General features: G+C 53.4%; 1 protein-coding gene across 2 annotated transcripts in view; it reads right to left on the bottom strand.

The window, feature by feature from the left end:
• Nucleotides 1-1,085: 1,085 nt before the first annotated feature.
• Nucleotides 1,086-25,605, bottom strand: part of Dnmt3a (DNA methyltransferase 3 alpha) — a 100,474-nt gene continuing 75,954 nt past the window's right edge. For both annotated transcript variants that reach the window (XM_048353296.1, XM_048353297.1), the window contains 17 exons: nucleotides 14,491-14,706; nucleotides 14,066-14,224; nucleotides 13,606-13,713; nucleotides 13,220-13,376; nucleotides 12,863-13,012; nucleotides 12,738-12,782; nucleotides 12,035-12,114; nucleotides 11,513-11,625; nucleotides 11,238-11,421; nucleotides 11,030-11,114; nucleotides 8,764-8,909; nucleotides 7,789-7,879; nucleotides 7,477-7,625; nucleotides 6,530-6,615; nucleotides 3,905-3,974; nucleotides 3,255-3,373; nucleotides 1,086-2,466 (listed from right to left, as the gene is read on the bottom strand). In XM_048353296.1, the coding sequence (XP_048209253.1) occupies nucleotides 2,325-2,466; nucleotides 3,255-3,373; nucleotides 3,905-3,974; nucleotides 6,530-6,615; nucleotides 7,477-7,625; nucleotides 7,789-7,879; nucleotides 8,764-8,909; nucleotides 11,030-11,114; nucleotides 11,238-11,421; nucleotides 11,513-11,625; nucleotides 12,035-12,114; nucleotides 12,738-12,782; nucleotides 12,863-13,012; nucleotides 13,220-13,376; nucleotides 13,606-13,713; nucleotides 14,066-14,224; nucleotides 14,491-14,706 (2,100 nt within the window). In that variant the 3' untranslated portion in view covers nucleotides 1,086-2,324. The remainder of the gene's footprint in view (nucleotides 2,467-3,254; nucleotides 3,374-3,904; nucleotides 3,975-6,529; nucleotides 6,616-7,476; nucleotides 7,626-7,788; nucleotides 7,880-8,763; nucleotides 8,910-11,029; nucleotides 11,115-11,237; nucleotides 11,422-11,512; nucleotides 11,626-12,034; nucleotides 12,115-12,737; nucleotides 12,783-12,862; nucleotides 13,013-13,219; nucleotides 13,377-13,605; nucleotides 13,714-14,065; nucleotides 14,225-14,490; nucleotides 14,707-25,605) is intronic.

Raw genomic sequence — 25,605 nt, 5'->3', positions numbered from 1 at the left:
AGCACCTAGCCACTCCTGCAATCAGGTCTACCTGCAGCATCAGGGCAGCTGCGTGGGAGAAGGGCCGGGCGCCCCCTGGTGTGAGTCCAAATTGAAATGCGTTCCTGTGCATGTGTGTGAGACTGACTGACTGGTGTGGGGCCTGTCTGTGGCAGGGACTCAGGCTCAGCATATTGAGCCTGTTGCCCTCCCTGCTCCCCACGACATATTTCTTAGACATGACCCTATCTATGTATTTATATAGCGCCTATCACCATAGGCCCCATCTTTCTAGGGATAGGGTCTCAGGACCATGTGCTTGAAGGCACACCTCCCACCCAGCTCTGCCAGGCCCAGGAGGTGCTGCCCCCTCCCATTATAAAATATATATCTCTATATGCCACATATCTACACCCCATCCACCCAGGCAAGCTCTGCCCATTGGGCCCTCACCCTGGAGCCCCTTCCCACCACCAAGGCCAGGCTGCCTGCTGCGGCAGGAAGTAGAACAAAGTGCGAGCACGCGGGCCCCAGGTGCTGCTAACTCGAGGTAAGAGCACAGCTATCATCAGACCAAACACTAGAAAAGAAACACACACCACTCCAACCACACACACAAGGAGAGAGGCTGCCCGGGCCTCCCTCCGGCCCTGACACACCGGACTCACGAGGAGGGGAAGTTAGAAGAGAAGAGTGACCAGCCCGGAGGGCGGGCCTCGGGGACTCCCTGGCCGCCCAGCTTGTCACCACGCCGCCCAGTGGCCCACCTGGCCCGAGGGGGGGGGGGGGCCAGGGCACCAGAGCCACCGCCACATAGAAGCACCCTGCGCCCCGCACCTTGGTTTGAAACCTAAAGGGAAGGGTATTGGGTTTTTGTTTTCTGAAAAGGAAAGAAAAAAAAATCTCAAAACAAACATAATTATAACCAGAACCATAAGAATAATTATAATAAAAGGTGTCATCAGCCTCCAGTATAAAACTGCAGCCTTGGAGATGACCAAAAACATCGCCTTCCGGGGCCGGGGCGGGGGCCGCCCTGTGCAGAGGGAGGAGTTGGGGCTCCATAAAAGAACACACAAAAGGCGACTTAGACAGGAGAGCACCAGTACGTTTTGTATGTTTTTTTATTCGCTCCAGGTGGGGTCTGGACCCACTGTCCCACTCGGGGTGACTTCCCGTCCCACCACCGGAGCGGTGGACTCTGCCCACTGAGACTCCTCATCCTGCCACTTTGCCCAGGGAGCCTTCTAGAATGGTTATTGCATGAGTCTAGAGGAACTCCACGCTCAGCCCCCAGGTCCCCACCATCGCAGCTGACTCCCCCCCCCCATTTTTTTTGCAGGGAGAAGCAGCCCAACACTGCTCCCCCAATTCTCTTCCTTCAGTTGGTTAAAAACCAAGAGGGGGAAAAGAAACGCCAGCAGACAAGAAGCCGTCTGAGCTGAACCCCTTCCCCGTCCGTGGTGAACCCCCTTGCACGTAGGCCAGGTGGAAGCTGATGTTTTTACTCATCTCGCTGTTTTAAAGCACCATTATGAAGTCGGGTTGTACAGTAGTTAACAGTACCTTTTATATATATATCTCATATCTATCATATATATATAAACTGTAAACAAGAGGTAACAGCGGCTTCTAGAAACTGGTTTTCTTCAAGGTTTCCTGTGTGGTAGGCACCTGAAATACTGTAGAAAAGTGTCTTGTGTGGTGTCCTCATCTCCCTGCTGCTAGTTGGGTTGTTTTGCATGACCAGGAATGGTGCTGGAGACCGCGGGGCGGGGGGAAAAGCGGCTGCCCCGGGTCCCTACTTTCTGTCCCCACTTGTGCTCCTATCTGATCAGGCTAGAGACAACAAAAAGATATATAGTAAAAACAAAACAAAAAAAAATACCCAATATATAGATTTCTATAGAATTTCCATTTCTCTCTCCCGCCTTTCCTCTGCAAAGTATTTACTATTCTTTGTTACTGATTTTTGCTGCGATAAACCCTCTTATTTCAGTCACAGCAAGAAACAAAAACCCAAACAAACAGAAAGCCCCTCTGAAAAGAGTAGAGAACAAAAGGGTTGACCCAAAAAAAAAAAAAGGGAGGAAGGGGAGGAGGGGGTGGGGCTTGGTGTTGCTTTTTAAATAGGACTGAAGATTAACATTGAAAAATCAAGAGATGATGTCCAACCCTTTTCGCAATGCAAAACCCTCTGGTATTTTCGCCTCTCGTGGTTTTTGTTTTTAAGTTCCTTTTTCTCTTCTGGGTGCTGATACTTCTCTCCATCCTCACGTTCTTGGTGTTTTATGTTTTTGTTTGTTTAACTTTTGTGTCACTACCTCATTTTGCCCCCATGTCCCTTACACACAAGCAAAGTATTCCTTCAGCGGGGCGAAGAGGTGGCGGATGACTGGCACGCTCCACGACCGGCCCAGCAGTCTCTGCCTCGCCAAGCGGCTCATGTTGGAGACATCGGTGTAGTGAACCGGGAAGCCAAACACCCTGCGGGCAAGAAGGCAGAAAGGACAGGGTGAACAGGGGCCAGGCTGAGGCCAAGCTCTCTAGAGGCCACACGGCCACCCTCCAGGAGGAGGGGGCGAGGCGGCGGCAGCCCGGCGCTGCGTGCTCTACATCCTCTCCATACCCGGGCTGCCAGCCCATTCTGCTAAGCTTAACCTCAGGATGCACAGCTGGTGTATGTACCGGGCACTGTGCTAGTCTCTGTAGTTAAAGTGATCTCTCCTCCAGATTTGCACTCACCAGAAACAAACATTAAGTCGTAGAAAATGTTCCTGAAACACCTCCTGGTCCAGGTGTGCAACCCCATGAGACCCACATGAGCAATGGGCTGCTCTCTGTCTGAACAGAACTCACGGCCACCCTTCTAGTCTCCTAAGGAGATCAGGTCAGTCATCTCCAGGAATGAATACTTCTTGACTCCCCAAGTTCCAGGTTTCCAGGTGGCCTCTGGCTAAATCCTAATCATACCCACAGAAGCAGCTGATCAGGGGCAGGGCCCTGCTGCCCCACCCCCCACCGCTTTACAAAATACCCGTGGCATGGGTGAAGGAAGCTCCAGGAGCTCCAGGCTTCCCACAAGGCCTACTTGTTTGGGGACTACACATAAAAATGCCCAGGGGCCTGAATGGCCAGGTATCCCTCCTATGGGCCCAGCACACTGGGGAATAAATAGTTTGTCAAACCCATTTGCACATGGACAACAGCACAGCAGCTGGCCCCCCTCCCACACAGGCAGAACCCCACCTGGGACGGCAGCGGGGACACAGTACCTTTCCATTTCAGTGCACCACAGGATGTCCTCTTTCTCATTCATGAACACGGGGAAATGCTGGTCCTTGCCCTGCTTTATGGAGTTTGACCGAGTAGTAATGGTCCTCACTTTGCTGAACTAGAAGTTGAAGACCAGAAAAAAGGAGTGAGCACCATGAGCCCCCATCTCCACAGCCCGGCTTCTATTTCTACCTTGACATGACCTTGGGCATTCTTAGGCCCATCTAGCCAGTCAGGCAGGAAGCAGCAGCCGCAGCCACCAAACTAACTCTTCCAAAGAACTGGTTCCTTCAAAGATGTGGTAACTTGCAAGGCCCAAAGATGTATTTAGTGTCAGCAGTACCGATGCTGGAACACGCTGGCACACACCCTAATCCCCCAAGCACTGGCGACATTTCTCCAGAGAGAAATCTGCATCATTGGAGGCTGTTCTCTGCTCTAAAGGCTCTTACAATAGGACTTAGCCAAGAAAGAAAAACAAAACACTTGATATAGGCCGTAACTAGCCCCAGAAGCCTCAGAGCTTACTTCCCAGCTTGACTTGATGACCCTTTGCCATCGCGAGGGGGCCAGCAGGACAAAGCCTCATCCTGCCCCTGTCCTTCTTCCTGCCCCTCCCCCCATGGAAGATGTAGGTGTTAGGGCTGACCTTGGCTATTCTGCCATGTTCCAGACACTCCTGCAGCTCCAACTTATCATTCACAGTGGACGCCAACGGCCTAGGAGAAGAGAAAAGGGAAATGGTCCATGAGATACCTAGGTAGCAATGAGCCCCCCACAAGGCCGACCCTCAGCGGCTGCTCCAGTCACACACATAAATCAGAATCCTCTTCAAACTCACTGCACACTGTGGCCGTCCACGGACACAAATCAATCAGGCCTTTAAGCATTTACTGGCAAACTAAAAAGTGGCCTCAAATTACCAACTGGCAGGTAATAACTACCCAGAATGGAGAATAAAAGCATAATTATTCTGTCTCGTTTTAAAATGTACCGTTTTAGGTGTTCCAACATGTACGTTTTGGGGGTAATGGCATATTCTATATCTTCATTTGTGGTGGTCATTTCGGGGGCTGGTAATTCATTGGACAGGACATCTCCATACTTCAATCCGGTAGAGACTCCAAAGATTAAAATTTCGTGATACTGAACATGTCACTTCTTAGGGGAGCAGCAGCTTCAGTGCTGATCTTGCCTTAGAAAGTATTTTGCTGAGCTGGGATGTTGAAGCCAGAAGACCAAGTTCATGGCCAGTTTAGGAAGCACAATGAGAGCATCTCAAAACCCCAAGGGCTAGGCATGTAGCTCAGGGTAGAGGAGCTTGCCTAGTATGTGCAAGGCCTTGGGTTTGATCCCAGTACCTTGGAAAAATTTGTTGGGGTTTCCCATGGCACTTTTTAGTACCCGAGCATGACATCTGGGGAGCCATGCAGTGTCTCTACTCCTTCCAGAATAAAGTCCTAGGCTTTTGGAGTTGGAAGAAGTCACATAGCACTGAGGTCTGTCAGGACACTCAAGTCAGTAGTTCCATAGAAACAATGGACCATGGGAGCCCATCCACATTTCCAATGTGCACATGCACCTTAGTTTTTCAGGGCGTTTCCAGTTAGCTGCTCTAAACCAACTCCTTCCTATTAAAAAGCTATGCAAAAGACAGCAGTTTGGCAAAAGGGCATGAGCTAGGGAAGGCTCTACAACCTGAGGTGAATGGCAAAGAGGGAGATGAGATGGCTAAAGCCAAGCTAAATGACATTTTCCATTTACAAATGTGCCAAGGGATATAAAACCTATGATTTAAACATTCTGGGAACTACAGCCCCTTATCCTGGATCTTGAGATCAGCTGGTTCACACTGATCTTCGCAAAACCCTTTTGTTGTTGTTACTGGTCCTGGGGCTTGAACTCAGGGCCTGAGTACTGTCCCTGAACTTCTTTTGCTCAAAGTTGGCACTCTATACACTTGAACCACAGCTTCATTTTGAGGGTTTTTTTGATGGTGATAGCAGTGGTTGTGGAGCTTGAACTCAGGGCCTGGGCGCTGTCCCTGAGCTCTTCTACTCAGGCTAGCATTTTTGGCTATCAGAATCTCACAGACTTTCCTGCCTGGGCTGGCTTTGAACTGCGATCCTCAGATCTCAAGCCTCCTGAGTAGCTGGGATTACAGAGGCATGGGCCACCAGCGCCTGGATCACTCTGGCTTTCTCTGGTAGTTCATTATAGAGATAAGAGTCTGATGCAGCCAGGTGCTGGTGGCTCAGTCCTGTAATCCTAGCTACTCAGAAGGCTGAGATCTGAGGATCAGTTTGAAGCAGCTCAGGCAAGAAAAGTTCATGAGACTCATCTGTAATACGCTACTTGGAAAAAGCCAGAAGTGGCGCTGTGGCTCAAGTGGTAGAACGCTAGCCTTGAGCACAAAAGAGGCTCAGGGACAGCACCCAGGCCGAGTTCAAGCCCTAATACCAGAAAAAAAGAAAAAAGTCTCATCTGGGCTGGGGATATGGCCTAGTGGCAAGAGTGCCTGCTTCATATACAGGAGGCCCTGGGTTCGATTCCCCAGCACCACATATACAGAAAACGGCCAGAAGTGGCGCTGTGGCTCAAGTGGCAGAGTGCTAGCCTTGAGCAAAAAGAAGCCAGGGACAGAGGGACAGTGCTCAGGCCCTGAGTCCAAGGCCCAGGACTGGCAAAAAAAAAAAAAAGTCTCATCAACTTTCCTGCCCCAGCTGGCTTCAAACGCTGATCCTCAGCTCTCACAGGTGTGAGCCACTGGTGCCCAGCTTGCAGTAACTTCTTCAAAGGTTTCTCCATGATGCAATCACAAAACCCAAAGTTACGACATTTTATTCATTCCTGGATATTAAAACTTTTATATCCGTGTGATTTGAATGAATAGCCAACACTGAGTGAGAAGCAGTCTGAAACCTTCCATCTGGATGGCTGTGGGTGCCATCCTCTCCTCCCTCCCTAGTTCTTCCCAAGAGAACCTAACGGCTGGCTGGCTCTGGGCACGTCAGCATAGTAACTGCAGCACACACAGAACTTCTCTTCTGTGTAAAGAATGCAATGCTCAAGGCAGTTTCTGGAGGCAAGTAGTTTCTGTGCCCTAACTCCTCTTTCTCCAGGAATAAGGAACATGGGAGAACAGCAAGCATGCAGCGAAGGCCAGCAGGAAGGCCAGTCTGCAGCCCCTCCTTGGGCTGCTCTATCTGCAGACACAGCCACACCCACAGACCCCTGAGATCCAGATTCCCCAAGTGCAGAAGCTCTGACCAACCTGTTCATACCGGGCAGGTTACCCCAGAAGTAGCGGGCCCTGTGTGCAGCTGACACTTCTTTGGCATCAATCATCACAGGGTTGGACTGTAAAACAGGAGGAATATCAAAACAGTGCTGCAACTGTGCTGGCTGACAGCTGTAAGGCCTCAGAGGCTCTTACTTCTCCCTTGGGGAGGCCACTTGCTGGGATAGCCTAAAGACCCTGGGAAAAGCTGGGATTTAAACTTAGCCACATTCCACATGCTCTCACTGGAACATTCTAGACTAGTGTAGCAGTGGCTACTTGCTCTATGGGTAGCCAGTGTGACCGAGGGTGGGGATTTTTCCTATTTATGTAAATGGCCACACATGGACCACCCAGGGGCTTAATTAAGAAAGCAAGTTCCAGGAAACAGGGTATGTGACTATTGTATGTCCTGTCCAAACAGATGCCAGCCCCCATATGAAGCCATAGTAACCAGCTAGAGGCATTACTGACTCTAAGACTTGGGAGCATGCACTCAAGCTTCCCTGGTGGGAGAATTCCCGTGAGCTGGAACTTACATTGTAGGAAATAAAACCTGACAAAAAGCACCCACCATGCATGGTGCCAGGGAGTGAGGACAGGACCGAAAAAAACCAACTTGACACCTTAAAGGTTCCCAAGCTAAGATTGCACAGAATTCTCCACCCTAGAAGTCAGCCTCTACACCGCCCTCCCCACCCCCAGGCCCACTCCCACAGCAACCTCTTAAAGAGAGAGGGCACAAGAGAGCACCTGTACTGAGGGGGCCTCTACCCCCACTTCCTCCCTTTCTGCTATGGAAGCCCAGAGCTTCCTAAGCAGGCGACTTGCAAAGCCATGGCACCAGTCCCCAGCTCCACAATGCGGTGAGACAGGGCAGAAGCAGCAGTCCAAGGGAGAAGCCATTAGTGAGCTGGCCAAACCAAGGTTGCTGGCTATACCTCCAGAAATCGCGAGATGTCCCTCTTGTCACTAACGCCCATGGCCACCACATTCTCAAAGAGCCAGAAGAAAGGGCGATCATCTCCCTCCTTGGGCCGCGCATCATGCAGGAGGCGGTAGAACTCAAAGAAGAGACGGCCAGTGCCCTCTGAGAGGTCGGAAAAGAAAGCCATCAACTTAGTCTGTGTCCAGGCAGTGGTGTGGCTCGGGCGGAGGGGCGGGGCAGGGCAGGGCGCTCAGGACACAAATATTCAAGGAAGAAACCTCTGTGCAGAAGCACCAGCTCAGCAGAGGCTGGGGACAGCACCTACCATAGAGTCCTTTGCGGGCTGGGTTGACGATGGAAAGATCATTGCAGGGACTGCCTCCAATCACCAGATCAAACGGGCCCCACTCCTGGATCTGGGAGGACAAAGGGAACATGATGGGTCTGAGACAGAGGCGGAGAGGAAGACACATGATCTGAGAGGGCTGGGATTGTGGCCTAGCAGGCACCAAGCCCTGGGTTTGACTCCCCAGCACCACATATACAGAAAAAGCTGAAAGTGGCGCTGTGGCTCAAGTGGCAGAGTGCTAGCCTTGAGCAAAAAGAAGCCAGGGACAGTGCTCAGGCCCTGAGTCCAAGGCCCAGGACTGGCAAAAAAAAAAAACTGAGAACCCAACAGCTACAGAAGCTTTCTGGGCTCAGCTTTTGGACAGCAAGAAAACAAAACAAAACACCCACACTAATCTGGACCATTCCCAAGCCTAAAGGGTTGGGAGCCAAGGATGCTCTAAGCCAGCAAGTAGCCTTCCACTGCGGTGGGAAGTACCACGCACTGGGCGCTTCAGGCAGGGCGTCTGGACCTTGTGAGGATAGGACCCTCCAGGATGGAAGAGTAAACTCCAGAAGGGCAGAGGCCCTTTAAGCAAGCCCTGTGAGATGTGAGAGCCTCTTCCCCCCAAGTGGAGGCTGGAGGAACTACAACCATGCGTGGACCAGCTCTCCCCAATCCAAAGCTCTCTTCCACAAAGGATCCAGCAGCGTGGCTAGCTCCCAATTTTCTCCTCCCAAGGATCAAACTCCAGGCCTCACGTATGCTAGGCAAGAACTCCACTACTGAGTTGGACCCCCAGTCCCCGAATTCCCCATTTTTAATCTACCCACTGCCCCAGTAAGTCAGAAAGAAAAATGGCGAAGAGTTTGGGGAAAAGGTGAAAAGAAAACAGAAGAACAGAAGAGGAGGGAGAAGGGACAGGTCTGCCTCCAGGGAGAAAAGGCAGACTGCATCCCAGCACCAACATACATGCTTCTGCGTGACGCTGCGGACGTCCCCGACGTACATGATCTTCCCCTGGTGTCGCACCATGCCCACTGTGATGGAGTCCTCACACACCTCCGAAGCAATGTAGCGGTCCACCTGGATGCCCAAGTCTTTCAGCACCAGGAGCCCTGTGCCAGCCAGGAGAGGAGGCCATCACTCCGAGGTACTGTCCTTGGAACCAAAGTGAGCCCTCTGGCCAAATGGCACTCAAAGTATCCACTACAGGTCTAGGCCCTTCCCTGACAGAGAAGCTTGCCTGAAACCCTTTCTCGACTAAACTGCAATGTGAATTTACACCTGGTTTGGCCCACCTGGAAGATGAGGTCAATGCCAGAGAAGACTGGCTAGACAGCAGAGTTTGAAGATACAGAGAGAAGAGACATTAGCTTGGGGGGGGGTCAAGGGAGGCCTTAAGAATTTTTGTAGCTAAGAGCCAACTGCCTCATGTCTGTAACCTCAGGACTGTGTTTGAAGACAGCCCAGGGAAAAAGTATATGTGGCTCTTATCTCCAATTACGCAGCAAAAAAAAAATTGTGCCTAGAAGTGGACATCAAGTGGTAGAGTGCCAGCCTTGGGCTAAAAAGTTCAGAAACTGCACCTAAGCCCTGAGTCCCAAGCCCTAGCACCTGCGCACATGCATACATACACACAGGCACACATGCACAAATGTACACATGCGCGTATGCACATACATACATACACACACATATATGCACACTCACAAGTTGTTTGTCTACATCTTGGTCTTTCTTCATCCTCCAGTTATTCCCGCTAAAATTCAAACCCAGCAGCCTCTAGGAATCAGGGGGATGATTTCTAAAGCAGTTTGTTTTCCTAACTCAGAGATGCTCGGATTGCAAATACCTTTAAGACAAGGTCATGCTTGTTGCACTTCTCCTGAGTTGACTATACACCCTTCCCCCAACAATGCTGCAGACTGAGGCAGAGAAGCAGTGACAGCAGATGCAGGGACTTCCAGGAAAATGGGTAAGAGTGGCACCATCCCTTCGGCTCAAGAGGTCTCCCACCAGGGAGGTTAGGTGTGATGACATGATTTCAGAAGCCTCAAAGGGTGGAAATGGAGGAACCATGCATACAAACACCTCCAGATTTACAGGGTTTGGGCTGAGAACAGAAGGCAAACATCTGGCTGAGATGCCACGCCCACCTGGTCCGGTGGCCAAGGTTATCCAGGCTCAGGCTGCCTGGATCTCCCACTAGTCTTATGAAGGCACACGTTGTAAAGAGAGAAATTCTGTTCCCCAAACAGTCTCTCAATCTGCGTTGAGGGCCAAGGGGTAGCCATATGCAGATCAGAATTCTGGCTGGGTGCTGGTGGCTTACACCTATGTTCTCAGCTCCTCAGGAGGCGGAGATCTGAGGATCACCGTTCAAAGCCAGTCTGGATAGGCAAAGTCCGTGAGACGCTTATCTCCAATAAACTACTCCCCAAAAGCTGGAAGTGAAGTTGTGGCTCAAGTGATACAGCACTAGACCTTGAGCAATGGAAGCGCAGGGACAGCATCCAGGCCCTGAGTTCAGATCTCAGGACCGGCACCCCGCCCCTCCCCCCAAAAAACAAGAATTGTGGCAGTTATGTGGGAAAAGAAAAGAATCATTCCTATGACAGTGACTCAGCATCTCCTGAGTTATTTCTGAGATAACGGTCATATGTGTAAAGACCTATGGAAGCCAGTCATAGCACTGCTAACAATAATGAAAAAACAGAAAATTCCCTAACTGTGGGTTAATTAAATTATGATACTTTGCCTCAGTGGAATCCTCTGTAACCTATATTGGTTGACATGAAAAAGTACTCATAAAATAAATGACAAAATAGGTTATAAACATTTACTAGATTTTCCTTCTCCGTATATTTGATTTTAAAGGCTGTGGGGGATCTCCTTCTCTAAGGAAGGTTCCAACGTACACCAGTCAACATTCATTTTACTTTTCTTTTTCTTTCTGCTGGCCGTGGGGCTTGAACTCTGAGACTGAGCACTGTCCCTGAGCTCTTGAGCCACATTTCCAGTTTTCCTGCCTGGGCTGGCTTTGAACTGCGATCCTCAGATCCCAGCCTGAGTAGCTAGGATTACAGGCATGAGCCACCAGTGCCCGGCTACTTTTTCATTTAGCAAGCTCCCATGTTCATAGGCAGACACACAAAAATGCACTCTCTTCTCTCTCCCCTCCTCCCCCCATCCAAGCACGAAGAGACCAGCACCTTCTGGGACCTGTGCCCCTCACCTGTAGCAATTCCATCAAAGAGAGACAGAACCCGGATGGGCTTCCTCTTCTCAGCTGGGACCGGTGGGTAAACCTTCGGAGGGTCCTAGGCCGTGAGCAGAGTCAGGTAAATGCCCAGGTGTGGCAGAGATCCCCACCTGGGCAGCCCTCCGGCCGGTGACAGCCACACGCCTCACGCACGGCTCAGCACCAGAGACCCAGCACTCACAAATTCCTGGTCATGGTTATTGGCGAAGAACATCTGGAGGCGAGAGGGCCAGTCATCCCGGCGCCGCAGCAGCCCGTAAGTGCCCTTGTGCCCGCACATGTAGCAGTTCCAGGGGTCTTCCTTAATTGCCGCTTGGGCAGCGCCGGGCCCCACCAAGAGATCCACGCACTCCACACAAAAGCACCTGGAAGGAAGCCCAGTGAGCAGGGAGGAGCCCTTCACCTGCCGTGCGGGGAGGCTGGGGTGGTCTGAGGACGCCTTCCCTACCCCCTCACCTGCAGCAGTTGTTGTTCCCACACATGAGCACCTCGCGCCCCCCACAGCAGATGGTGCAGTAGGACTGATAGCCGTCGTCATCATACTGGTACGCGCACTCCAGGAAGCAGTTCTAGGGAGAGTACGCGGGGTCAGAAGCCACCGGGGCAGGGCTGAGTGAGAACCTCAACTTTTGGATCCTTGACTTGGCCTGCAGATGGGACTCTGCCACCCAGGGTCAGAGGCCACAATCCAGGCCTGTAGTAAAGGAACCAAAGGACACTGAGCAAGGCTAGGGAGAGGGCTGCCTGCCGCCTTGCTCCATCCAGCGGCTGGTCGCGAGGCTCCTGAAGGTCACCCAGGCAGTCCAGTCCGCCCTTGCCCACACGGGGGGCCTTTCGGGGCATGAACTAGATAGAGCAAGCTGAAACCTGGACGCCTAAGGGCCCATTCGCCTTGAGTACGCTGGAATCTGTGTCATCCCCACACCAGGTGCCAGGTGCCTCTGGGCCCAAGAGGTGAGGAAGGGCAGGCACCCCTACCTTGCAGTTCTGGCACATTCCACCAATGAATAGAGGGTGCTCCAGAGTGACATTGAGGCTCCCACAGGAGATGCAAATGTCTGCAAAACAGCACGTGTGCTGTAAGCATCAGAGAGCCCCCCCACCCCCAGGCCAAAACTCAGCCTCCAACAAGCTCCGTCAAGGGGGGAGGAGGGATGCCAGAGCAGCAGCCCAAATGGCAAAAGGAACCTGGGCGGGTGTCCTAGGGCCCCAACCTCAGAAGTCAGCTGGTCTTACGAGTCAACAGCATCCAGGTACAGGCAACATGGGGGCAGAAGAAACCCACATGTGAGCACAGGGCCCTAGCTGTGCCCTCAAGTCCTGTCCCAATCCTTCCATACTCAAGGCACCCGTGCCAGACCACTGCCACTCAGCCGAGACAGAGATGGAAAGAGGGTGATCGGCCTCACTCGGCAGGGTCAGTCATATCCACGGGGGCCAGCCACCCTTTCTCATCTACTGGGGTGGTGTCATTCCATTTGACAGGAAAGCAACAATACATGAGGCAGGACAGCTGCTGTGTGAAGCTTGCCGAGGGGGTGGCCAGGGCAGACAACCCTGGCCCTGCGCGCCTCACAGAGCCTCTGATGCCCCAACCTTTGGAAGAGCCCGTGCCGCACTCACAGCCAGGCTCTCCTGCCTGTGCTAGGGCAGCAGCACCCAGCTGCCAGGCAACACTCACCTTCAATGTTCCTGCACTTCTGCCGCACCTCATACACCAGCCGTTCTGTGGAAGGAAAGCCTGCGTCACAGGAGGCTGTGGGGTCACCCGCCCTGGGCAGGCCCCATCTCAGAGGAAGGCCCCACCTCTTGTGCGTTCATCAATGATCTCTTTGACCTTGGGCTTCTCCGTTGTGCTCTTGCGGGGCTTTTTGGCTGGGGGGGGTGGTGCGTAGGCAGCGGCCTCCGGCTCCACCCACATGTCCGTGTAAACCTCCTTGTAGGGATTCTTCTCCTCTGTAGCACAAAAGCAGGTGACCAGCCACTTACAGGCTGATAAAGAACTCCAATTCCCCTTACTGCATACAGGTGGGGTACGGCGTGGCCCTCAACTGGTTTCCACCACCCAACCCTCTGGTGTACCAACGAGACCACACCTTGACCTCAAAGCGATGAAGGCCAAGCATGGCTTTCTCAATGGCAGGGCTGGACATCCAAGCTTACCTTCTGGTGGCTCCAGGCCCTTGGGGCCTGAGGGCTGGAACCCTGCCAGGGCCCATTCAATCATCTGCTTATTCTGCACCTCCACGGCCTTGGCAGTGTCACTCTCGTCGCTGTCATGACAGGCTGGAAACAGTTTCCCTGCCCGGCTACTGGCCACCTGGAGGGCAACAAGTTGGGGTAGGTAGGAGTCAAGACAGGCTAGCTGGCAGGGGCAAGGCAGAAGGTGGAAGGCGAACCTGCGGGGAGAGAGACTATAGAAAGGAGGAAGGTGGAGACAGAGACCGTCACCACCAAAGGGCCTGGCCTCAGGCCAGGCTCACCAAGACCTAACTCCCAAGCCTTCTGGGGACCTCTGCCTCCTCAGCAGTCCTGGGAGACCCACTCACCTGCAGGACTTCATAGATAGCTTTGCGGTACATGGGCTGCTTGTTGTAGGTGGCCTGGTGGAACGCACTGCAGAAGGAGCTCAGCGGCATCAGCTTCTCCACACAAACCTGAGGGACAAGGCAGTGTTGTCTGCTCCTTCTACTCCCAAGCCCCCCCCCACGCCTCACCACTCACTAGCCAGGATGGTGATCACAAGAGTCAGTGGCCCCCAGAGGCCTGGAGACATCAAATGACAAGCCCAGGCAAGAGGAGGGGCCCTAGACCAAGAGTGGGGAAGACCTGAAGGCAGGGGAGAGAGGAGCACATACTAACTAGCTCACCCTCTGAGCCAGAGTTCCCACTAATTATGGTTAAAGGCCTTTCGGACCTCCCAACTCCAGACTTCCCCTAGCTAAAACCACAGCCAGGGGACCAAGAGCTCCCTGCACTCGTAGAACTCCCTGCAAACGTAGAACTCACCACTGAGAACTTGCCATCTCCGAACCACATGACCCAGCGAGTGCCTTCAGCTGCCCGGCTCCGGCCAGTCATCCACCAGGACACAATGCGGCCTGGCCACCAGGAGAAGCCCCGCAGTTTCCCCCACACCAGCTCCCCGATGCCAAAGCCCCGGCCGTCCTGGAGCCCCAAGGAGTACAAGTTGTTACACAGTGGTCACAAGGCCCTATGAAAACCCCAATTCCTCCCCCAAGACTTCCTGAGCCCTGGGCAGCTCAGCTGGGGCAGGACAACCAGGAGAGGGAATGGAGAATGGAGGGAGGCAGCAAAAGCGGGAGAGGAAGGGGACGGGGGTGAGTGGTCAGTGAATGACAAGGGCAGGACAAGGGCGAGCTGGCAGAGAAGGCCCCAGGGAAGACCTGGACGGGCTAGCAGGAGCGGCTCACCTCATACTCGGGCTCGTCGTCAGCTGCTTTGGTGGCATTCTTGTCCCCAGCATCAGCCCCCACGGGCTCGGGTGTGGTGGCCACAGTGGGGGAGGCGGGATCCGTGGGCTGCTGCACAGCAGGTGGGCTGGCTTCCTCCACCTTCTGAGACTCCCCGGATGCCTGGTTTTCTTCCACAGCATTCATCACTGCAATGACCTTGGCTTTTTTCTCAGCCTGGCAAACAAGGAACAAGAAGGCACCTTGAAGTGGGGCACGGGTGATCACATCTAGAATTCTAGCTCCTCAGGAGGAGGAGACCGGAGGACCATGGTTTACAGCCAGCACAAGGAGCCTCCAATTAGCTGAGGTGGCTAAAATGGCAGAGCACCAGCCAAGCCAGCCAGCCAAGTGAGGGGCACTAGACCAAGTTTAAGTCCTGGCACTAGCACGTGTGTGCGTACACATGCACGTACATATGCGTGCACACACACAAAGTCGCCTTGACTCCTCCTGGAATTTGCAAGGCCCTCAGAGTCGAGACTCTTCAGCCTCAGCGATTGGGAGATAAAAGGCTTTTCCCTCATTTGTCAACCCAATTGGCTCACCATGAAAAAACAGCTGAAGGTGGGAGATAAATTCAAACACCAGAGCTCCATTTCAGCCTTTTAGCCTGCTAAGGAGCTCTCCTTCCCTCGCCTAATCTCCCTTAACTTTGGTTGGCTTATCAGGTATGCATCCTTTGATCGGGAAAGCACACTTGTACTAAAAAAACTAGTAGCACATCATAGTTCAGGCACAGGTGTTGGCTCTAGTGCCTTCCATCTTGCTTCACAATTAAAAAGGGGAGCTCCCCGCTAGGTGCAGTGGTGCACAGCTGTAATCTCAACTACTTGGAGGTGAATCAGGAGCATCCGTTTGAAAAGCAGACCAGGCAAGAAAACACTCAGCTCCTATCTGAAAAATAAAGCCATGTTGAGAGGGCATGGCTTCAATGGTAGACTTCAAACCCCAACATCACCAAAGGAAAAAGAGGAAAAAATGGAAACTTTCATGTTTTTCTTCCCAATTTCCTCAGGCAGCCTCTGGATTACATGTCACAATTCTAGTTCTGTGCTGACTCCAGATGACTTATGGAGCACACTGCCCCCAGCACCTGCTCCACCACGGAAAGCTCCGCAGGACCTGTGCTCGGATGCCACTCTGAAGGCCTTGTGGGTTACAGCCAAGGTTCTGTGCACTGTTAACTTCTAGAAGCAGCTTTCATTCAATCACTGAGTGCACAGACCAGGTGCCTTCTCTACCATCCCACCAAGAAAGTCATGACCCAAACCCCAGTTAATCTCCTACTGCAGTCTCCACTCATCCTTTCACCACATCACACTAACCTCTGAGGCTATGATCCACGCGCCCTCTCCTCAAACTCTGCCCCATGGTCACTATAAAGAATGACATTCCTGACACAATTCTGAGGACTATCTTACTACTAATTTCACCCATGCCCATTACCAAACCTAAAACACTCACCCTCCAACTTCAAGGTTCTGTACCCATTATCATACCGGAGTCAGAAAAATATCTCACCTTCTTTTGGTGCTGGGAATTGAACCCATGCATGTCAGCACAAGCTCTACCATTGAGCGACAAAAATCTAGACCTCCTCCATCCTCCTCCTTTCTTTCAACATGCCATTCAGTACATAACTTTCACCAAGAGCTCGTGGCTGAATGCAAACCCATCTTGAAGGTTTAATTAAAAAGTGATCAGAAACCAATGTGAGAGTAATGGCAAAGTCTATAAACCACAAGTCAGAATATGGATATTCCTGTCTCAGCTGGTAACTCCTTAGTACAAACAGTTTCTTCTCTTTACAACTGCGTGGGTCTAAAAGGGCATTTGAGCTGCAAGGCGTTTTATTTTTCTTTTTGGTGTGGGTCCTGGGGCTTGGACTCAGGACCTCGGAGCTGTCCCTGAGCTTGTGTGCAAAGCTAGTGCTCTGGCACTAGAGCCAGTTCTTCAGGCTTTTTTTAGTGTTTCATTCAATAGAGTCTCATGGACTTTCCAGCCCAGGCTAGCATCTCAAGTCTTAGCCTCTTTGAGTAGCTAGGATTACAAGCCAAATTGCAAGATTTCTGGTCACTTGTCCTTAGCTGTTTAAGAATCTGACTTACCTATTATAAGGAATTTCCAAGGATTCTTCCAAAGCTTAGCACCCTAGGTTAAAAGCCTTTGTTTTAAAGTCAATGACCTACTGAACTGACTGGAAGGTTCATTTTATTTCAGACTTCCGTGTTTGCCTTCAGGGAATAACAGACCAAACTTTTCTCGTGGGAGCAATTGCCCCAAACACATCACATCAGACCTAGTGAGTTCTCTCCTGACTCAACGCACTCTAAAAATTCTAAAATGATCTATGGCAACCTTTGCCCCCAGCCAACCCACAGCTGGGAAAAGGGCTAAGAATGGGGGAGGGGAAGGATCGACGGGAGACTAATTGTGCAATCCTCCCAGGCAAGCCCCACCCTCACCTGGTCAGGACTTTGCTCCATTTCCTATTAGCTATCAACTCCTCCCTCCCAAAAAGTTCAGGAAGGCCGGGCCTGGGGGTGGGGTGGGGAAGGAGAGCGCCTTCCCCTTTCCTGGAAGCCGCTGCTTCTGCACCCCGGATCCTCCTCAGAGACCTCGGCACTAGTTACACCCTCAGATTAAGCCTGGGCCTGGCGGCAGCGCCCACCTCCCATCACGCCTGCTCTAACTTCAGGCTGCAACTTCTGCCTCGGAGATGCCCTAAAGACGGCGGTGCACGCCGGTGGCGGGACCGGAGGGGAAGCAAAGGCCAGCAGCGCTGGGTAGGTGCGGGCTCCTCCCGGGGGCTCCTGGGTGTGGAAAGGAGTCGCGCCCGCCACCACTCCCCCGCAGCCCCCTTTGTCTCACCCCTCAACAGCAGTTCCTGAAAATTCTCCTCTTCCCCCCCCCCCCACTCTCCCACAACTTCCCCCGGCTTGTCAGCTGCGGCTGCTGATAGCGGCTCGGCATCCCCCAGCCGCACTCGCAGCGGAGCGCGCGCCCGAGGAGAAAAGGGGGCCCCCGCCGGGCCCGGCCCGCACCGAGGCGGGGGGTTCGCCGCGGGAGCCCGGAGGAGAGGAGCCGGGGCGGCGGGGGAGGGGCTCGTCCTCCTTCGCACTTTCACTACCTCTGCCCTCCTCCCCAAGCAGCAGACAATGGGCGAGGGAAGGGTTAACGGGGCTCCCAAGCTTCGGGGCTCGCGGCTGCTCTTCCCGGGAGCGTCCGTCTGGGCCGGGTGCGGAAAGGCCACCACGCCGCCGGTCCCCCCCACCCCCTGCACGGGGCTCCCGTGCCCGCAGGCCGGCCTCCCCGTCCAGGTCCAGCTCCTGGGGCAGCTGTGCCCCCGCGGCTGGGGTCCCCGAGCCCGCATGGGCCGGGGGCCGTCGCGGTGTCACAGCACGTCAGGGTGGCAGCGGGTCCCGGCGCCTCCGCATCCTCGGGGAGGCCGGGGAGGAGGCTGAGACCCTGCGGAGGCCGTGAGCTGGCAGGGCCCTCGGGACAGCGCGGTGCCCTGGCCGGGCACACCGGCCAGCCGGGGGGCGGGCCGGGCTCCCAACTGCCCGCGGCTCCGCCCGGGCTGCTGCCATCCCACCGAACTTGTGGGGGCCGCCGCCGCCGCCCGCCGCCCCCCCGGCCTGCAGCGACCCCGGCCCCGTGCGCGGCGCCAGGTGCCGCGGGCGCCCGGCGAGGAGTGGGGCTTCGTGGCTCCGGGGCACGAGTCACGGTGGGACGGCGGAGTCGGCGGCGTGTGCTGAACTCGGGCGGGCCGGGCCGCGGCGGCGGCGGGGCGGGCCGGGCCGGGGAGGCATACTTGACTCCAGTTCCTGCGCGGAGGGCCGCGGGGACCCTCCCACCGGCCCGGCCGCCTCCCCCTTCCCCAGCCTCCCCTGGGCTCCGTCCAGGAACCTACCCATAAGGCCAGGTGCAGCCCCTCGGCGGTCCGGCTCAGGTGTGAGCCCCCGGCCCCGCCGCTCTAAGTAGCTGCCCGTCGGGGGGGAGGGGCTGGGGGCGAGGGGGCTGGGGGCGGAGGGGGGCCGGAGAAAGGGGGAGGGGGCGCGGGGGGAGGGAACATTTTCTTTGTCTAGAACTCCAGGTCACGTGGGCCCCGCTGGAGGGCCTGGTTGGCTACGAGCGGGCCTGGGGGGGGGAGGGGGCCGGCCTCCGACGCTGGCGGTGGGCCAACCCCTCTACCCGGTCCGAGGGGCGCGGGGGGCCCCCGGGGCCCGGCCGACCCACGCCCGTTCCCAGGGCCCCGCCCCCGCGGCCGGCGCGGAGGGAGCGCCCTCCCCACCACTCGGCGGAGTGCGCCCGCGGGGCCCGGAGGGGCGCGGGGCGGGCCGCGGGGACCCCGCAGCTTTCGCGCGGCCCGTGCGAGTCGGGAGAAAGTTGGAGAAAGTGAGTTTCGCGGAAGCACGTTTTTGAAAAAAAAAAAAAAAAAAAAGGAAAGGAAAAAGCTTGCGGATCAGAGCCGAGGCCGGGAGCGCGGGGAGAGCCGGCGGAGCCGCGGAGCGCTCGGGGCCCCACTGCAGGTGGATCGGGCGGGGGCCGCCCCGGAGGCCCGTGACCCCGGCTGCGATCTGACGATCGCCATCGGGAGCCAGCCCGCGCACAAAGTCCCCAAGACTTTTACCCCCAGTTAACCACCAGAAAGCCAGAAGTGGAGCTGTGGTTCACGCGCCAACCTGGGGCAAGAAAGCTCGGGGGGCGGGGGGGCGGGGGCAGCATCCAGGCCGAGTTCAAGTTCCAGACCAACACACACGAGTTAACTCTTCCTTACAGACCTAGGCCCCAGTGACACACACACACACACACACACACACACACAAAACTCTTCCTTACAGCCCCCTAGGCCCCAGTGACACACTCACACACACACAAAACTTCCTTACAGCCCCCTAGGCCCCAGTGACACACTTCGTTTTTGGGTCTTCCCTGATTTTCTCATTTTTCCTGAGTGCAAGGTAGTGGGTCAGGGCTCCCCTTCAAAGGTACAGCAGTGTCTTCCTTCCCAGCCAAGACATCCAGGGGAAGCACATTAGCCCAGCCTCCAGAGGGAGGGGGGTGTGTGCTTCGCCATTCAAACTCACTCCTCCAGGGCTGAGGAGGCGGATGGGCGCGCAGAGGCTCCACCACCATCAGTCGATTAAGTCAGAGGCAGTTAAACACCCCAAGGGCTTGCCGGCCTTCCCCGGGGGAGTAGTCAGATTCCCGCAGACTAGGGGAGATATGCAAAGATCAAGCAGCTGGCTTAGAGGACAACCTGAGTTTGGTGGCAGCAGTGATAAATAGGGTTAAAGAGGTCAAGAAGATTGGGATTTGGAATGTCCTAGATAAGTAAGATTAGGCTCTTGCAGGGGTAGGGGAGGCCCGCATCACCTCCAACTAAAGTGAAAGTATGGATTGCAAAGAGGGAGTCAGCCATGTTGGTGGGTAAATAAGGCTCAGTGAGGGAGAAGAGTAAGGGCCAGTTTTCCAGACAAGACAAGATGAATGGGTATTTTAGAAAGATTAAGTTGGTTTCAATCTTCAGAATGAGTCAAAAAACAGAACAAAGACTAGAAGGTGAGTATTCCCAGTAGGAGAGGTCTATTTGGCTGGTTCACTTGTGCCAAGCTCTGAATTTGAGTTGGGAATCCAACAGGACCTTGAAGCCACCTAAACCTCCCCCCCCACACCAAGAAATCTACTTTCTCATCTGCCTCTGGAATGCTGGAAGACCCCAAGGGCAGTGAGATACCTCCCCACGTGCCTGCCTGGGACTGCAGTAGCTGGGATGTTCCAGCTGGAACACAGGCATAAGTTAATAAGGTCAAGGGATGTGCTACCAAGGAGAGCCCACCATCTCTCCTGGGGCCCAGCTCACCTTTTCTGGGGCCATTAGACCAAGCCAGCACTGAAAAGGAAAGTCTTCTTCATGTAAAACTTAAGGGTATAAATTTCCTTCTCATCACATATAAGGTAAAGAAGCCATTCAGGAAAAAAAAATAATAAAAGCTGGGCTCTGGTGTCTGTAATCCTAGCTACTCAGGAGGCTGAGATCTGAGGGTTGAAGTTCAAAGTCAGCCCAGGCGGGAGAGTCTGTGAGACACTTAACCTCCAGTTATCTACCAGAAAACTGGAAGTGGAGCTCTGGCACAAGTGGTAGAGCATTAGCCTTGAGCAAAAGAAGGACGGCATCTAGGCCCTGAGTTCAAGGCCCACAATGCCCTCCCACAAAAAAAAAAAGAAAACATAACAATGCCAGGTACTAAGGGCTTACGTCTGTACTCCTCTCCTCGTGACTTTGGAGGCTGAGATCTGAGGATCACGCTTCTTTAAAGAACGAAAATTGTAGCCAGGTGGTGGTGGCTCATGCCTGTCAGCCTAGCTACTGTGGAGTCAGAGCCAGCCCAGGACGGGGAAATCTGTAAGACTCTTAACTTCAGTTAACCACCAAAAAGCTGTATTCCCAAGTGGTAGAGTGCTGACCTCGAGTGAAAAAGCTCAGGGACAGCACCAAGGGCTCAAGTTCAAGCCCCAGGACCAGCACAAAAAGCAAAAACAAAACTATAGGCCCTCTTCTGTCCTCATCAAGTCAAAGTATCTGGGACAGCTTTTCCGGAACTTCCCCAAATGGTGATGTAGCTCAATGGCATGGTGTGTGCTTACTAGCAAGCAAAGATTCTAGGTTCACGCTCTAGCACCAAAAAGAAAAAAAAAAAAAAATTAAGGCCCTGAATTCACACTTCCAAGCCTTCCTTGGCTTTTGAGAGTGTAGAATGACTTGCTTAGCCGTTTGCCGCCTTGTGCCAGCTCAGCATTGAGGCCACCTTATGCCTCACCTCAGGTCTCTACTCAAAAGGAAGTTGCTCATTTGAGCTTGGCTGCTCTTTGTAGACACTCTAACAGAATGACTCTAACCTCTGATAAACTTTTTCTCCCTCATGATGTGGCTAAACACCTTAAGACTGTGATCCTAGGACTTCTTAAGGCAGAAATGACACCTTTGCATGCAGCCAGAACTTCTCAGAACCATTCCCTTTCTCTTGGCCCACATACAAAGTAGCCTCTCTCCCCAGCTTTCACACTTCCTTAGCCTCATCCTCTAAAGTCAAGTCTCAGCTCTTCCACACATAACTTCCCAGCTGAAGTAAAAGGAAGCTTAGACCTGAGGAACTTAGGGCATCTCCCACCTCCCTCGGCCGCATTCCCTTTCATAGACCATGAGCCACATAAACAGTCGTGTCTTTATGGTCCAAGGACAGAATCACACCCCAAAGATCTAGGATCAGTAAGGGGTAGGAGGTTGAGGTAAATAACCTGGGCAGCTTACAAGGATCCTCAGGTCACATATGCTTTTGACCTTCTAAAGAAACCCTCCCAGCGTAGTTCTCGGGATAAGTCTTGATTGATAAAAAGGCAGTCAAACTATCAGGGGCTGGGAATGTGGCTTAGTAGTAGCGTGCTTTCCTAACATGCACGAAGCCCTGGGTTCCATTCCTCAGTACCACATACACCGAAAAAGCTTGAAGTGGTGCGTGGCTCAAGTGGTAAAGAAGATATGGTGAATGTCAAGAGCTTAAAAGAGATGTTGGGGAAAAAAAGGATCTAGCACAGTCTGACAGAGGGAGGCACCCTCAAAGGCCGAGTGCATTTCTTGACCAGTGGGCAGACAGTAGTGACTCAACAGGCCACCCAAACTGATAAAAACACCTCTTAAGGACACCTGACTCTTGGGCCTGACCCTGTACTCATCAAGCAGCCTACTTTTATGTTAATTACATTTTCTAGTGACACTCAGACCGGTAAGTTGCCAGAAAATAGCAGGACAAGTATTATCTGTATGGCAAGGACATGTCTTGTTAGAAATCAGCAAATGTCTGGGGCTGGTGTACATCACTCTCCTGAGCCTCAGAAGAACATGCTAAGAAGGGATTTTCAGTGGGTGCAGGTGGTTCACACCTGTCATCCTAGCGACTCAGCAGGCTGAGTTCTGAGGATCATGGCTCAAAGCCAGCCCAGGCAGGAAAGGCTGTTAGACTCATGTCCAATTAATCACCAGAAAACCGGAAGTGGAGCTATGGCTCAAGTGTTGGAGTGCTTGCCTTGAGCTGAAGAGCACAGGGATAGCACCCAAGCCCAGAGTTCAAGTCCCACAACCGACCAAAAAAAAAAAAAAAAAAAAGAGTGATTTTCTAGTTTCACAGTGGGAATGGACCCCTGGCCAGGTGGCACAGACACTCCGGGTACTGAAGTGAATGCTCAGCTTTCCACAGCATGCTTCGTCATACAATGCCACACTGGCAGAAAGAAGAGATCATGCTGCTGCCATCACACACAGGGCAGTCACCACTTGAGTTCCTCACACAAAACCAGAGAAGCCATCCTCCTAGAATGCCATCTGCAAAGCAACTTACCCAGAAGTCAGATCTAGCCCCACCTACTCCACGACCAGGGGAGCTTATTTAGACAGAAGGATCGGGATGGGTATGTTCTAAACCTGCCTTCCCCCTGCCTACGGCTCAAGAGCCTCAGTGCCAAGCAGTCAACACCCTGCACGACATTCAAGGCCCCCACAAACCCAGAGGCTTCCGTGATAGGTCCCGTATCCTACGCTCTGCCGCCCACTTTCCCACGTACTGTTCCTCGTGCCGTTTCTTCTTCCCTCAGTGTCTTACCCTTCAACTTCCACCAGCCCGAACCTTACCATCCACTCACTAGTTCCTTCTACCCAGAAGGTAGCTGCCAGCTGCATGGGGTTGTTTAGGTTACATAAAATTAAATAAAAATTAGAAGCCAGTTCCTCAGCTGAACCAGCTGCAGTGTAAGTGTCCAAAAGCCACTCTATGGGATACCGCAGAGTGCGGAAGTGTCATTATCTTTCTCCTCATCCTCCTCTCCCCTATCTTCTCTCCCTTCTTGACCCCTCCTGGGCACTGTGTAAAGCTTCTCGTAGACCTGTCAGGCTTTGCCTTGTAGGAAGGCCACTCTGCACGCATCTTCCCCACCGATGAGAAGGCCAGGACTGGACCTGCAGCAGCTTCGTATGGAAGCGGTGTGGACAGAGCGCCTTGCACCCGATGGAGGACTAAAACACTGCTGGTCAAAATGAATGTAGCAGGGTCTCAGGAGCCTCATCCAGACTGACCCCCGGGTTCCAGGCTAGGTGACAGATACTTTCCATAACAGGAATTCTAGTGGTTGGCAAGAGGTTTGCATCTAGGGTTCCCAGAAGTGGCCAAGCATCTTCGTTTTCCTATTCCCTGCAATCCATACAGAGGGTGCAAGCAAATGACCAGACTGGGCTGCTGGCAGTTAGGCTAAAAATAGCTATGGAGCCAGTAGCATGGAGTTAGCAGGACTTGTTGCTAAGGAGACAGCCACACAGAGAGCAACGAAGCAGGGGAAGGTGTCAGTCGTGCACTGGGAGAACAGAGGCCATGCTGGGGCACTCTAAGTTGACAGGGTCCAAGGCTTCCACCTAGAGACATGCTGCCTTCTGGCAGCTCCCGACTAATGCTCTAAGTGGGGCAAATATTCCTCTTATCCCTCAGTACCTCATCTCCATGGAAACCACCATGACTGGGGTGAAGTACCAGCTCCTGGAAGGGAGGCCTCTGCCTGGAACTGGTTGTTATGGCAACATCCCCCCTTCCTGTCATTCTCTCTCCTGGCTTCTCCTGAGGGAAGAGGTGGGAGCTAAGACTTGGTTTAACCAACATGACCAGGAAATACTGGCTTCTTGACAAGATTTAAGCTGCCAGGGGCACTCTAACTCCTGGAAGTCCAGAAAGGCCAGTTCGTCCTCAGCAGAGGACACTGCTTCCTTCCTTCCCAAAGGCCCTCTCAAGTCCCTCTGCCAGAAGAACCCCACCCTCATGGGGGCTTAGCTACCTCAAGGTACATATTGGTCCTGGGGTTTGAACTCAGGGCCCTATCCCTAAGCTTTTTTGCTCAAGGCTAGTGCTCTACCACTTGAGCCACTTCTGGCTTTTATTGTAAATAAGAGTCTCACGGACTTTCCTGCCCAGGCTGACTTTGAACTGCAATCCTCATATCTCTGCATCCTGAGAAGCTAGAATTATAGGCATGACCCACCAGTGCCTGGCTTCAAGAATGATTTTTAGGGGGCTACCTAAGTAGATCAAGAGCCTTAGGTGGGACCCAGGACTTTCTGAAAACATCCTTGGATAGTTCTGGTACATCAGCCAGGTACATCAGAGAGCCCCAGCAGTGTGAATCAAGTACGGCCTCCAGAGGACTGTGCCCACCACAGGAAGAGTCAGGGTCATGGTCCCATACCAAGGAGCAGTGATGCAGAGAGAGGAAGGACATCTGGAGACTTCCCCTCGGTGTGGAAGTCCCTGGGGAGCCACCCACCTCCTGGGTCTTTCCCTCCTCACCCCCTTTCATGTCAGAACATGCTGTTGTCTGATATCAGATCCTGATTTGAAACTGAAGCCCTGGACAAGCTGTCCCTAGTGGCAGAAAGCAGAGGGTAGGGGGCTGGGAAGTCTGGTTCCCAGGGAAGACAGAATGGTGGCGGCCCAGGCAGATGATTCCGGCTGAAAGAGAAATCCATCTTCTTCTGAAGCAAAGCAGAAGTCACCATGGCAACTACGAGTTGCTGGCCTGGTCTGCTGTACATCACCAGCCCAAACCTGGGCCCTGTCGCGGCAGAACCGCCCTCCTGAGCCCGGAGCCTAGAGAGGCAGGCATTGGAGCCACTGCAGACCCCACCCCCACGACTCAGATCAGTTTTTGTGGGACCAACCTGTGATCCTGCCTGAAATAAACCTATGCCCCAGAATCTGAGAGTCCCGACCCCCTGCAACAGACAGGATAGGAGAGGACTTTGAAGAGAGGAGGAGAGGAAGAAGCGAGGGGCCTCTGTGTTTCTGTTACTCATAGTCTAATTGTGTACCAAGGACCCACCACACATAAACCACAGCCCTCACTCAAGACAGCATGTAATTAGATGGTAAATTATGTGGTAGGGACGCTTCCTACATGTGCCGAGGGAAATCACAGGCGCCTGGGATCAGTAAAGACAGGAGGATTTGAGGGAAGACTCAAGTCTCATCTGAGGAT

This window comes from Perognathus longimembris, chromosome 8 (assembly GCF_023159225.1).
Source record: "Perognathus longimembris pacificus isolate PPM17 chromosome 8, ASM2315922v1, whole genome shotgun sequence".
Lineage (NCBI taxonomy): Eukaryota > Metazoa > Chordata > Mammalia > Rodentia > Heteromyidae > Perognathus > Perognathus longimembris.
Note: the sequence above shows the minus strand (reverse complement) of the source record. Positions and strands in the feature narration are given on the sequence as shown.